Source organism: Ambystoma mexicanum, chromosome 14 (genome assembly GCF_040938575.1).
Source record: "Ambystoma mexicanum isolate Mex_15411 chromosome 14, UKY_AmexF1_1, whole genome shotgun sequence".
In the NCBI taxonomy this organism is placed as follows: Eukaryota; Metazoa; Chordata; class Amphibia; order Caudata; family Ambystomatidae; genus Ambystoma; species Ambystoma mexicanum.
Window position 1 is genome coordinate 170,116,544 of NC_090940.1, and position 14,945 is coordinate 170,131,488.

The window sequence follows — 14,945 nt, forward strand, 5'->3', positions numbered from 1 at the left end:
ACTGCACAAATGTGAATATAAAATAACATATATAATTGGACAAGTTACATATGCTATGAGGTTTGCCCTGATCCTGCCCCACAATTTCAGCAGGTTAGAGAACTGTGGGGGTTGGTCTTCCCATTTGTATAATTACATCATACTCCTAGTTTCAGTATCTTACACCAAAAAAGATGGCTACGACTAAGTTAGCCTGAGCAATGGATGAACCCTGCCAAGGCCCTGGGAACCAGGACAAAGAGCAGGGCAGTGCCAAATATATTAATTTCACTCCACTAGCATACATATATAGACCCTTATGCACGTGCTGTTCTAAGTAAAACGGTTTAATTAGTAGCCGCTATTTTTGCTTTTTTTGTATTTTTATATCTTCTGATGAATTAATCTTGAACAGATGTTAAAACATAACAGGAAAACACGCATATTTACATTGCTGAATGCATTGTGAGACAGTGAATATACATGCATATAATACAGAGAACATGCTGTTGCAAACAGACATGGTATACAAAAAAAACTTCAAACCAGTCAGTTAGTACATACATAGAATTGTATCATGTGAGCAACCCATAGAATTGGAGCCCATGAAGTCAGAGCAAAAGTGCATGTGTTTCTGACTATAGTCAATTCAATCATTGGCGTTAAACCAGTTCATAAATGTGTTTTCAGGAGGGTTGGAGTTTTGGTTGGGAAAACCGGTCCCCTGCGCACCGTTTTAGTTTTGAATTAAATTGTTGTCTGCAGCCTGGCACATGGTTTGTCAGAGAGCCGAACTCCAGGGTTCTCAGGAGTTTACGTACTGGGTGAGGTGACGAGCCTTGTTGGTAAAGTTCATAAATGTGTCCTGGATACAAACATGACCAATCCATAGTCACAGTGAGTAAATAAAGACCAATCCATGGTCACAATTTCAGCAGAGCATTGGCTGAGATCTTATTAACAGATGGTACCCCCAGTGCCATATGGCCCAACACCTTAGTGGTGGACATATGGACTAAGAGCAAATGCTTAAAGAAAGTCATTTTTTTCTGGGAAATATCCCTTGCGAATTGCATTCCCCAGAGCCCACTACAGTAGTTTATAATGCTGTGTGTTTGGCTCTATAAATTGAACAATTTCATCGTGGGTGCCTGTTGGCAATTTCCTAAAGAACTGTAATATCCCATCATTTGCTTGCATGCTCCTGGTCAAGGTCAAAGGCCCAGTTAATGATGCTCAGTTTCCTCCTTAACATTACGTCCATTCACCTAAATCGTTAGGTAAATCGTTTCTGCTGTTATTTCGACCCCAGTCACATTAACGCTGACCTGTTAATATTAGGGCTGCGATTCTTTGTTGCATTATGGGTAATAGATTTAAAGACTACTCTCTACAGGTCTCTAGCAGTTCTTGCTAATAAAAGAGCATCATTTGCATAAAAGGAGGGCGGGAGAAACCTTTTCCCGGCCTTGGGCAAATATTTTGTTGCAGTTAATCAAACATTATTTCGACATATAAAACGAAGAATAAAGCTCTACTTTACTCTCAGATAGTATCATCTCATCCTCCCAGACAAATGTGAGCCAATCCTTTAGCAGCCTGTTTAATTGAATTAGAACAGTTCGTAGAGCATTCTCTAGACCGAGCGTGTTGAGGGGTTCCCACACAAGGATCTATAGACAGTGCTCGGGTCCGTCAACTCCAGGACTAAGCCCCCAACCTTGGCAAATCTGTACTTTTTGACCAGCACAGGAAGATTTACACACTGTTCGATTGTTCCTAATTTTTTTTCTAAACCTCAGGGGTAGACTGGGATCCAAAAGAGGAAATTGCAGGAAACCTAAAGAGGCCCTGGAAACAATTTTCAAAGTGGCCCAATATTACTCATTTTCTGCAAGCCCAAACCCTTATCCTATGAAAAAATGTGGAAATGCCACACAAAAGAGGCCCAGGGTGCAGATGCCCACCAGGAAATGTCCAGAGTTCCCCATGGGTCAGTCCATCCCTACTAAACCTGTATGGGTTATCAACAAGAATGTTCTTGGAGTCACACCACCTCTCTAAGAGCCATACTAGAAACGCGTCCCAACGCCTTTACTGCCACCTCAGTCTACGTAATGGACGACGGCATCTGGCTGAAGGTACGTCACAGTGAGTGCTCTCTATGGCTACCTGACATATCATTGAATATTCCTGTCTAATCAGCGGCACTGGCATATGAAATCAGTGCCCAAGAGAAGCATTACTCTACTTTGCTCTTCCCAGCTTGTCATACTTCGCCCAGGCCAGATTAAGGCGGCAATTTAGTTCAAATACTATTGGTAACTATAATAGAGTTTTGTCTGCTTTAGCAGCAATTTGTTATTTTATGTTTATTGTTTTTTTGTGTTGCCACTTCCCATGATCTTATCAGGGGCCAAATGTCATGTTATGTCACTTCCTGCGTGTTGGCACTAACCTGATCCCTGGGATTTTGGTGGATTTGAGATCCATTGTAGCTCAATCCATGTGTAAGTGCCTTTCTCGTTGTTGTTGATCACGGACACCTTGCTTTCGACCCCCCAATTTAAAAAACAAAAAATAAATACATTTGGGAATTCGACTAAAAAGAATTCGTTATTTTTGCCTCGTTATTTTATTTTCTGCCTTTTTAACGTAGAACTAGTTTGCACAGTATTGAAAAGCAGAGCCCCTGAGTTTGCTGCAAAGCAATGCCGGACTGCGAATGCACTGACCAAATGAACTGTTTATCTACCCTGCTGCAGCCCTCTGCAACACACTGCCCTTGTTCTGAAATGCCAAAGCATCGGATCCTTGTTTCTTAGTATTATAAATTTTCTTCACAGGAAATTTGTGAGAATCCCCAATTTATCCTCGGTGGAGCCAACAGAACGGATATTTGCCAAGGAGATCTCGGTACGTAGCCGCTTTGCCTCCTTCGATGATCCGTCTATCACTAACCATGCATGTGCCTCACTTGTGGTGTATCACTCTTTGATATCTTGTCGCATGAAACTGATTGCTTGGAAAGTTTATTTTTTTCTCAATATGTTTCACAATGACAAAGTGCTTTTACAGTAGAACTTTGGTTTGGTACTGTTCACACAATCTGAAGACCAGACTAAACAAGAATTGACAATGCCATCAGTTTGGGCTTTCATGTAGGCATGGCAAAGGCACTTGCCAGGCACAGCCGTAGTGGTATTAACTGGCCTTTGATGGTAGTGGGTACAAACTGGTGCGAGTATCTGGGCATCTAATAGCAGTGCCCATGCCTAATACTGACACACAAGCCCAAACTGTTGGCTTTGCCAATGCTTGTTTTTAACAGGACTTCAGTCAAGGACATGCCGAGTACTTATCAATCGAGTTACTGAAGTCCGACCTCTTTATGACATTTTATTTTACATCAGTAATGCGTTTACATCTCCAATTAAGCAATTAACTCTCGGAACACAGCTTTGAGAAAACACTGGCAGGTACTTTGAGTGCAATGTTTGATGGTAAGGCTTTGACACAAACTGAAAGAGTTCCCATGGGGGAGTGCTCTGGGTGAGGAGGGGCAGGAACATAGTTGGAATGGCTATACAGGGATTAGCATGGCCATGGGCAGGCAATGAGTGGGTGAATAACCAAACAACTCATACAAGCTTTGTCCCTCCTCATATGCCATTTCATCCTATCTATACTCTAATGCAATAGTTTCAGCATTTAAGTGGTGCAAGTGCCACCGAAAAGCCCAAATTACAAAAAGGCACTACAATAAGTGTAGCAAATTATTTCGGTTGCATATTTAATTTGGGTTTTGTTAAAGTGCGGATGTTGTGCGTTTATTTGTGTGCATTGTATCTTCAGTGCATTCAAATGAGAAATAAATTGTACAATATGCAGAATTGTATAGTTAATGCACTATTCCTTTTTTGCTACTCGGTCTGGTGCCTGTTTTATTTGCACTGTTTGGCAGTGAACCCCGCCTGTGCAGTCAGTAGATTGGGATTTTGAAGCTAGTTGGCTTTTGTTGTATTTATCTGCCCATTTCCTGAGTTTGGTGTGTCCCTTCTTCTGCTTGGTTTCTGTCTTCCTTGATGTTGTGCTGTTTGCTTTTGCCACTCACTTCTCACCTATTTCTTTCCATTTTGTTTTACTTCCTTGCCTCTTAGTGACTCTTTGTTTCCTCAGTCTCTTTGTTGCTGCTTGCCTGGGCCTCACAGCTCTTCTGTATTTGTTTCTGGCTCCCTGTCCTGCTGCTTGCCAGGCAGCAAACCTTGGCAAGTGAGAGCTGACAAAAATAACACAGCTCGCGTACACTCATCAAAAACGGTGTAACATAAATATTTAGATGTGTATTAAGGGGCAATGGAGTGGTGGGAAGGAGGAGTCGTGGGGGTGGAAAAGGGAGGATGAGGTAAGGGGGGCCACCACATTTAAAAAAAAAATACAAGGAAGTAATTTTCATCAAAGTAAATTAACAGGCAGTAATTTGCTTCTATAAAACAACTAGCGACCATTAAAAATATGCACCCAGCCAGAAGCAATTTAGCATGCAGGTGAAAACCTAGGTTGTGCAAGATGAGATTCTATAAGGGGTGCAGTGCAACCACTCGGGAGAAGCTTATAGTCTGTGAGGGGTCATAAATGAAAACCGGACACAAATGTCATGTTTTTGGTTAAAGACTTAAAAAAAATGTATTGTGATTCTGGGTTTTAACAAACCTTAAACAAAATGCATAGATATATATATTAAAGTCATTTCAAATCATCAAATTCCTTTATGAACTAACATAATTCATATGAATTGATCCAATACAAATGTGTAAAAATGACATAATGCTAAAATAAGACACATTTTCTCCCCACATTAAACTGGACCAAAAGAAGTTTATAGAATAATCACTGTTAGTAAATTCATCTTCTTTAAAAAACTGCAATCTACAAGGATTAAAATTCGGACAAACAGTGACCCAACGTTTTACGGTTTCATTCGAGGCAGTGGTGTCACATAATCTACAACTTGTCAAAGTGCCAAGTGTATGACAACCCTTCCAATGTTTTATTCTTACACCGGAGTGCAGCTGGTTTAGCCTAAAGCGCATGTATAGGTCATGTACTCTGCTGCATGGGAAACGTTGCAAATCCAAGGCTATGCGATCTTTCCTATGGGGAAAGTGGCTGCATTCAGAGTATGTAGAAAAGCTGTTAATAGAATCTATGGTCTCCACCCAATCAGACATTCAAAGTTTTCTTTGCTCCCCCAAGATGTTGCAATAGCTCCTCTTCTGACCCCCCACACCTGATCAATTGCAACATACAGTCCTTATACACTAGCAGCCCACAGGATGAGTGCATTTGCCAAACTCTAACACGAAGTGGCATAGAACACAGTGCACCCACTGAAACCATCATAACCACTGTGCTAGAAAACTATTTTCAGTTCAATGACACATTTTATATCCAGACATGTGGAACAGCAATGGGAGCGGCATTTGCACCCTATCTGGCTATCCTATACATGGCCCAATTTGAAGACCATTTCATCTTCTCTGATGACAATCCCTACATTGATCACATACACATCTGGAAAAGGTATATCAATAACATCCTTTTAATTTGGAATGGTGATGCCAACAGGTTGGAATCATTCTCAAACTGGCTAAACACGTGCAACCACAACATCAAATTCATCAAAGAAAATGTCCTCATTGTAACTATTAAAAATATTGATGGTACATCATGTGCACTTCAGATAACAACCTACTGATAGAAACACCTTATTGCACCACAAGAGCCACCATTCATGTAATTTGAGAGACAACCTGCCCTTTGGTCAATTTCTTAGGATACGTTGCAACTGCACCATTGTGACAGATTTCAACACCTATGCCCAAATCTGGGACACACGACTATGAAAAAGAGGATGCCCAAAGAAGTAAGTCATTCTAGGAAAATGGCTTGATATACCCCTAGGGAAGTCCCAACTACCCCCTAAGGTAAGGTAACAACTGATAGACTGACATGTGTGATCACCTTCTGACTGCATACCCTAGACCTTAAGAGGATAGTTACAAAATATTGGCCTTTTATTAGACTTAATGCTATTTTCTCTAAAGAGATCCAAAAATCTGTGTGATAAATTGGAATGGGGAATTTGGAATCTAGGTCCTCTAGTAGGACACTGTCCCTGTGGGAAATGTTCAACATGCAAGTTCACGAAAAAAGGTCTAGCACTTCCAAGTAGGAAACCAAAAATGTTCCATAGAGAATTGACTGATTGCAATAGTAGCAGATTTGTCCATTGCATTGAGTGTCCCTGAGCCAAAAGATATGTTGGGCAAACCATGAGACCAATAACTACACAGATCTCGGAACATCGCTCCAGAATAAGGCACAGACATCTCAATGCCCTTTTAGTCCAACATTATTTTGAAAATTGCCTTTCAGAGCATGACATATTATGATGGGTAATCAACATGGTTAAATTTAGCACCAACCTACAACAAGCCCACATCTACGAGGACGTGTGTTGGAGTTACTGTTTTACAGAGGTTTTTGGTCTAAATGATGAATTTCTGTATCCATTATACCATCCAGCACGTACATGTACCTTTGAGTTAGTTGACCCCGTCCTGAAACATTCACATCTATGATCTACCAAATTAAAACAAAGATTCAGTCTCCACACATCATGCTTTATGACTCATTTAGAGATTGTTTTATGTATTGACACATTTTTGTTTACATACTTGCATGTGTTACTAAATATTTGAGATCAAAACAGAAAGGCTCATTAACATTGAACTTAAGAGTGGCAGATATCTGTCTCATGTCAGTGTAGTTGGATCACAATATTGAATTCAATATGTTAAAGATGGCAACCCTGCACTTTAGCGTGATGACGTCACCGCAAATGCTGACATGGTGATGTCCTCACATAGAAAAGAATCTGCGGTATCTGAGAATTGTTGCAAATGATTCTTTAAGATAAATTATTTCTGCAAAAAATAAGAAATAAATCACACTCTAAACTAATGCAGACTCTTCAGAATCCTGTTTCAGAGGTGTCCATAATCTTTACATGGACCCTGATATCTTAAATGCCATGCTAGAGCTTACAGATCACTATAGCGACATGTGCAATGAGGCTGCCAAAATTGCACAGTAGCACTATACATCACCACTTTACATTACATGGCACATGCCACAAAGCCCAAGTGGAACACTGGGAAGATTCAAAGACATGCACCCACAGTAGTGCGTATAAGAGCAGTAGTAGTGCCTCATGACCCTGATTCAATCCCTGAGGCTATGCCTGGTTCTCCACTCCACTCCATGGTATTTCCCACTTTTTCCGTTAACTGTTTCTCAAACGGATGTGTCACTGGCTCTTTCCGGGTTTGTGGTTCTTCTAGCCAGCCTCTCTGGATCCCTTCTGATCTGAACGACTGCTTCCCGCAGTAGCCCCTCGAGCCCTGCTGTTTCGGCATCAGCAATGTCTCACACTCTTACTCCCCACTCAGGAACAGTTCCTGTTTGGACCTGGTGGTCCACCTCATAAAAGGTGCGGGTCTGCCAATCCTTCGGTGGTTCTGGTAGGAGTCAATCACCTGCTTGCTCCTTTGCTGCTTCAGCTTCGGCGACGTCTCGCCTTCTTGCTCCTTTTGCCTGGTTTGAACTTCCCGGGTAGCTGACGCAGACTTCTCACTTCCGCAGTGAGTCCTTCTTCAGTTTCCTTTATTATAGGGCTTGACCTGCCTTTGTGTAACATCAGTCCTTTTTGTTATTGGCTCTGTGGTGATAGTTATGCCTCTCTTGAGCCACCTACTCTCAGTACTTGTAGTTTTGTCCGTTTTCCAGGCACTGCAGCAATACCTGGATCTACTATTAGTAGATGGTGAATCTTCAGTTTTGCAGAGGTACTTTGTAGTATTGGGCAAGGTGCTGGGCTCTATAGGCAGGTGTGTAAGGTGTTGGGTGATATTTGTTAAACTGTGTTCTCCCTAGATATTTGTTCTTTTCCCTAGAGCGGGGTATCTCTCCTTATGAGATCCTCCCACTGAGTACCACCCACAGGGGGTACTATGGGGTAGCGGCCTCACCTCCCTGGGCTCATGGAAAAGGGCTCCCCTGAGGGAGAAGTAATGGCATCTTAAGGATTTGTCACACCACCCATTGACTGCCCATTACCATGCTAATCCCTATGCCCATTTCCACCTAGTTTCTGCCCCTCCTTGCCCAAAACACCTCCTCATGGGAACTCTTTCAGCTCGCTTTAAACAAGCCTTACCATCAAAGGTCCTGCCATTTCTTTTTCAAAGCAGTCTTCTGAGAGTTAATGACTTAATTGGAGTTGTAAACCTGCTACTAGTGTAATAAAAATGTATTAACCAGGTTGCCTTCAGCCACTCAATTTAGAAGTACTCTGTGTGCTGAAGTCCCATTAAAACAAGCATTGCCAAAGCCAAAAGTTTTGGCTTGTGTTTAAGTATTGGCGATTTGCAAGGCACCGCTACTACATGCTCAGGTATTGTCACAATTTTGCATCTGCTACCATAAATGGCCAGTTAATAGTACTACGGCAATGACTGCCAAGTGCCTTTCCCATACCTACACAAAATCCCAAACAGTTGGCATTGCCAATGCTTGTTAGTTAATTCTATGGCTCTTCTCCTCCTCTCCCGCTTGCACTACTCATCTTATGTTTCCAAGGCCTGTGATAGATCAAAAGTCTGTACCCCTTATGGCCAACTTGGAGGCGCTACGAAGTGGTTGTGCCAGCAGATGGTGAAATACACACCACCAATAAATAAATAGGCCTCACTTTGTCTCTTTTATGCTGCTGCTCACAGTCAGGGTATCAGTTTATTTATGTAATGCTGGTTCCTGCTATTGCCTAGATTCTGCCTTTATAGCTGCTTATTTGGTATGTTGTTGCCTTTCCTTATGATCTCTTCTACATGTGTTAAGCCCATTTAGGTTTATGCGCTCTTCCGCTCAACAACTCTTCTGCATTTATTTCACAATTCCTGGGTGTTTCTGTTTCTGCATCTTTCTCCCGCTTTATTGGCTGTTCCAGAGACCAACTTCTGTATGTCCTTTTTAGTTTGGGCTCTTGGGTGTCACCTGCAGGACCCATAAACCGAAACTATTGCATTAGCACATAGGGAGGGAGGAATGACATACAAGGAGGGAGACACAGCCTGTAGAAGCTGTTTGGTTATTTCCCCACCCGTTGACTGCCAATGGCCATGCACAACCTTATGAGCATTCCCACCCAGTTCCTGCTTTCCATGCCAAAACACCTCCTCACGGGAACTCTTTGAGCTCGCTTTAATCAAGCCTTACCGTCTGTTAAGACGGATTTCTGAACTCTGTCCTGGTGGCGCAGAAGTTCAGAAGGCCAACCTAATTACTTGGAACAGGGTAACCTCTGGACGAGCCAGACCAATCAAGGTAGCGATCGCGGCGGTCAAGACTAGGTCCCAAGAGGGGTGAGGGTGACTGAAAGCCCGCAATGAGCACACAAAGCAAGAGCGCTTACAAACTACTCCAAACAGTTGTTATATCAAAAATATATACACATTTATTTTAAGGCCTTTAAAACAATGACCGTAGCGAGAAAATCACAATATCACAATATTAAACCAACACATACCATATCAATACAATATATATACAAATACACAGTCGCAAGCGTTTAAAGCACGAAATATGTAGTCCACCTGAAAGGAAAGGAAAACAGGCAGTGCGATAACGCTTTAGACTCAGTTCGCCTTCAGAGGCACCTAACTAGATGGAAGTCCGAGCCCTGCGAAGAGTGGAGCCTTGTGCTCAAAGTACCTGCCACGCCGGTGCCAACGGGCAAAAGGGGAAGCTCTTCGGAGGAAGTCAGGCAGTTCGGGTTAGTGCACAGCAGAAGGAGAACAGGTTCCGCAACTCAAGCGCAGCCTCCACAGCGGGCAGAAGCAGAGCGCGAGTACGGCCAAAAGGGTGCTGTTTTTACACAGCAGGGAAAAGCAATGGGATACTGCAGGAGGGCGACCAGATCCTAGCTATACTACTCACCGGTCCCCGAAGCAAGCAGACCCAGGCTTCTCCACGTTAGTTTCAGCAGCTGGCAGGTTCAGAAGAGCAGGGAACGCCTCGTAGTCGTGTAGAGCAAAAAGACGTCCCAATCGACGAATCCAGCACAGTTTTGTCACCACAGCAGGGCAACGGAGCGGCCGTGTGTATCCGAGCCAAATGTACACTCCTCCCTTCAGACTTGGGAATGCCAAGTGTACGAAGCGTGGGAGAGTGACAAGGACTCGGAATACAACACAACCTGGCGGCGGTTACAGAGCAGGACTCCCTTGTAAGCTGGTCAGTCAACTGGATGGCCCAGAGACACTTCCGAAGGCTTACTTGGCAGGAGTTGATGAAGTCGCCGGGAATAGCTGTTCCTGCTATTCCAAAGGTCGAAGCACCAGTACAGGCCTTCTGGTTCGATCAAAGGAGGAAAGGGTTTCACAGGACGACAGCAGTGCAAAGGAGGATTCCTTCAGCGGGTCACCAGCGATTTCTCGGTCCAGCCTCTTGGTTGCAGGATACTTGGCTCCTGTATTCCTTCGTTCGTGAGAACTCAGGAGATCGACATGGTAGTGGTGTTTCCAGCTCCCTCTTATCCACGGTTCCCTTCGCGCCAAAACGGAGGGGAGCCAATGGGAGATCCGCACATCAACACACATACCATACGTGGACCAATCACGGACCACGGTGGTCCCAGGCATTCACACCACCCCAGACTCTCTGGCACCCAGGATGTGTATTGGGACCAGACATCCCAGCCCACACCCTGGAGGCACACAAACGACATGTAGAAGCCCGCGAAAGCAACCACGTTTCGCGGGAAAGTACATGCCCAAATAAGGAAGGCCCCGGGTCGCCCGACCTGGGGAAGGTGAAGGGAGCAAGACGGTCAGTGGACAGGACAAAGGAGCCTCGTGGTCTGGCCATTTTGGGAGCCAGGCCACCATTTTGGGTTCAGTGCGAAAAACGTGCTCAGAACGCCAAAAGGAGCTCAAAATAAACAAAACGATCGCTGCCACCATTCGAGTCCCTGAATGACTTGCACCGATCAAATACCATCCTAAAAGAGTATCTAGGGTCTGTAGAAGGCTAGAGACCCAAGAGAGCTGTAACTTAGCTTACAGTGCCCTCTTGTGTCATGTTGCACTAAAGCCGCAACACGATAAAAGAAACTACGGGAAACAGCGTTCCCCGGTACTGACTGTCTTAAGGGCATGTCAGTTTCCCCGTAAGAAAAGGAGCGAAAGCCCAGAGAAGTGCGGCAGAAGGCTGTACTTCTCTGGCAAAGTCAAGAACAAGGTTAAAAACAATAGCAAAAAGTTTAGGGGTTGCCACATGGAAGGAAAATTCCCTACAATTACGAAATCTTTCCTAACACCGTCACACTTAAAGTGCTCGCCAGTGTTTTTTCAAAGCATTCTTCTGAGAGTTAATGACTTAATTGGAGTTGTAAACCCACTACTGGGTGTAATAAAAATGTATTAACCAGGACTGTCGTGAGCTACTCCATTTATAAGCACTCTGCGTGTCCATCACAGAAGTTCTGTTAAAAACAAGCACTGGCAAATTCAACAGTTTAGGCTTGTGTATTTGTATTCTGCATCTGCCAGGCTTTGATATTCAATGGCTAGGTACTCGCACCATTTTGCACCTGCTCCCATCAATGGTCAGTTAATAACACTACAGCGGTGCCTGGCAAGAACCTTTGCCTTGCCTACAAAAAAGCCCAAACTGTTGGCATTGTCAATGCTTGGCGTCAGGATGGCAGCATCTGTATTGCTCCCAGTTGCTCTCCCTCATGTACCACTGGTTTCTGACACTTAACTGTTATTGGGCTGCAGATTGTATTCAGGCTGTCCTCATATGGCGACTAACATGTTAATGCTCAGTGTGTGTGAGTGGTGTGTGTAAGGCGTAGCAATAGTTCTGCTTTGATCTCATACTTTTATTTTTGAGGTGTAGAAATGCCCATTCGCTTACACACCACCAGTACTAAATAATAGTCATGTGTCTGTTGGATATGGACTGTCAAGTTTGTGAGTGTATACAGTACACCTATAAGAGAAACCCTGGCAGGATAGTACACCAGGGGGATTTAAGACAAGACAGAACAGATAGAAGACTATCAAGTCTGCAAGTGTGCACAATGCATATATAAGGTAAGTCCTGGCAGAAGAGTATACCAGACGGATATAAGACAGAACCAAACAAACACAAGAAACTATCGTTTGTAAGTGTACACTGTGTATATATTATGAAACCCTTGGTAAGAAATTATACCAGGCAGACTAAAGCTCCAAGAATATACCTATGAGAATAGCCATGGCAGAAGAATAGCCATGGCAGAAGAATGCACCAGGCAGGTTAAAGCTGCAAGGATATATATATATATATATATATATATATATATATATATATATATATATATATATATATAAAACACCATGGCAAGAAAGTAGACAAGGCAGATTCAAATCATAAGCAAAAAGCCCTTGCAAGAAAGTATACCAGGTTAATTAAAGGTGCAATGAAATACGTAGGAAACCAGCCCTGGCAGGATAGTATACCAGGCAGAATAAAGGTGCAAGAATATACACGTGAGAAAGCCTTGGCAGGAGAGTATACCCGGAAGATTCAAGTCACAAGAATATATACAAATATGCTCTCCCGCCAGGGCTTTTCTTATCAGGCAGAAACTAGTTGCAAGTATCCTTACGTGAAAAAGGTCTGGCAGGAAAACCATACCAGGCATGGTTAAGTTCAACAGTGTGTGCTAAACAGTATCAGTGGAAGTCCTGGTCAAGATATATCAGGACTAGCAAAAGGCTGTGAAAACACATTAAAGAGAAGTGGAAACCTGGCAGGAGAGCACACTAACAGCCAAGTTATTTTGTGTTATTCATCAGAAGTAACTTGAGGAACAGACATTCTTGAAAGTACAGAAGAGAGTGAAGAGAAATCCAGGGGAAGGGAACCACCCCTGGAACAAGGAACACTATCCTTCTGGACCTTTTTGTGATGGAGTTAAGCATTTCCTTTTTGAACATGCGTGCACTACTAAAGGCAAAGACATTTTCTCTTTCTATCTTAGGGTTGTTTTTCATAGATGTGAGGGCCAGAATAGTATGTTGCACACAGGAAGGTTTGCTTTAGGCATCCTGACACTGGACAGATCCTAAATTTTGGTTTTAGGTAGGGAAACACCTTCTTAGATTAGAGACGGAGAGCATTCGCCAACCCCCCCTTTCATTTGTAATAAATGTTTATGGCCAAAACCATAAATCCTTGTCTCATTCCTGGTTCCTCACATACCACTGATTCGCTCAGCAAACTAGAGGGGATATAGCAACCCTAACTCGCTCAGCAACCCACAGAGGATATAAAAGCCCTGACCCGCTCAGCACACTAGAGGGGATATGGCATTCCTGACACTCTCAGAAACCTACAAGGATACAGCAACCGTAACTCACTAAGCAAGCTAGTGGGGATATAGTACCACTGACTTGCTCAACAAACTAGAGGGGAAATAGCATGCCCAACACACTTAGCAACCTACAGCGAAATAGCAACCCCAACGTGCTCACTAACCTAGAGTGGGTATAGCATGCCTGGCCCACTTGGCAAACTAGAGGGGATATGGCATGCCTGACTCACTCAGCAACCTACAGGGATCTAGCAACTCTAATTCACTCCGCAACCTAGAGGGGATATAGTACCACTGACTCGCTCTTCAAACTAGACCATGCCCGACTTACTCAGAAACCTGGAGGGAATATAGCATCCCAACACACTCTGCAACATAGAGGGAATAGAGCACCACTGACTTGCTCAGCTCAGCAAACTAGAGGGGCTATAGCATGCCTGGCTCACTCAGCAACCGAGAAGAGATATAGCACCCCTGATTCCCTCGGCACTCTACAGGGGACATAGCACCTCTGACTCACTCAGCAACCTAGAAGGGATAAAGCACCCTGACTTGCTCAGCAACATACAGGGGATAACTCAACCCTGCTTCATTGAGGAACTTAAAGGGGATGTAGTGCCCCTGACCTGCTTCAGTATAACATACCTTATAGTACTATGGCTGGCCCCTTCCAGCTGCTGCCTCCAGGTCCTCCAGAGGCCTTCTGGGTAATCCTGGACCTTCCATCCAGGAAACGGAACCATGTGAGGGTGGTGGTGGGGGGGGGGCATACCTTGAAGGGTGTATTGGAACGGAGTGGAAATAAGGCCCTGTTACTGGTGCTCTGGGAAGACTGACACTGGCATAGAGTCTGAACACAGGTGTGTATCGTGAATGCAGGAACACCACTGATTGCTAGCGTGGGTCATTTTCGTTGAAGACCATTTGGCTGTTGGTGACAAGTGCATTAATTGCATTATCACCCCATTTTACTCCCATTATGACGAGTATTAATGTAAGAAATAGGAAGACGAAAGCATCGTCAGGCGTTTAATGAAACGAGACGGAAGGACCGTAGCAACGGCGCTCTATATAATCGGGACTAAAGAAAAACCCAACAGGAACCCCACAAAGGGCACTCACCTGGGGCTGTACTGAACCCCACTAAAGACTGAACAGAGAAGCGAGCAGTACTGCGCATGCAAGAAATTGCAAATTCTAATCATCAGTCAGAAAGCACCACTGGAAACCCGTCCATTCAGCAGTATGAAACTGTTTATTAAAACGATTAATAATATGCCTGTAACATGACTACAAAATGAATTGAAAATGCAAGGTCCATTGTATTATCTCACAATGGGCGATTGTTGACTGATTTGTATCATGTATGCCTTGAAAAAGCCTGAGAAAGGGTGAAACACTAGCACGTGCCTCCAGGTGGAGATTGTTGGCACCACTGTACAGCATTACACAATAAAAATAAGTAATACAATGAGATCGC

At 43.7% G+C, this 14,945-nt stretch overlaps 1 protein-coding gene across 1 annotated transcript in view; it reads left to right on the forward strand.

Moving 5' to 3' along the window:
• Positions 1-14,945, forward strand: part of CAPN3 (calpain 3) — a 338,459-nt gene that overhangs the window by 113,491 nt on the left and 210,023 nt on the right. Inside the window, exon 2 of the mRNA XM_069638824.1 lies at positions 2,826-2,895. Coding sequence (XP_069494925.1) covers positions 2,826-2,895 — 70 coding nt within the window. The remainder of the gene's footprint in view (positions 1-2,825; positions 2,896-14,945) is intronic.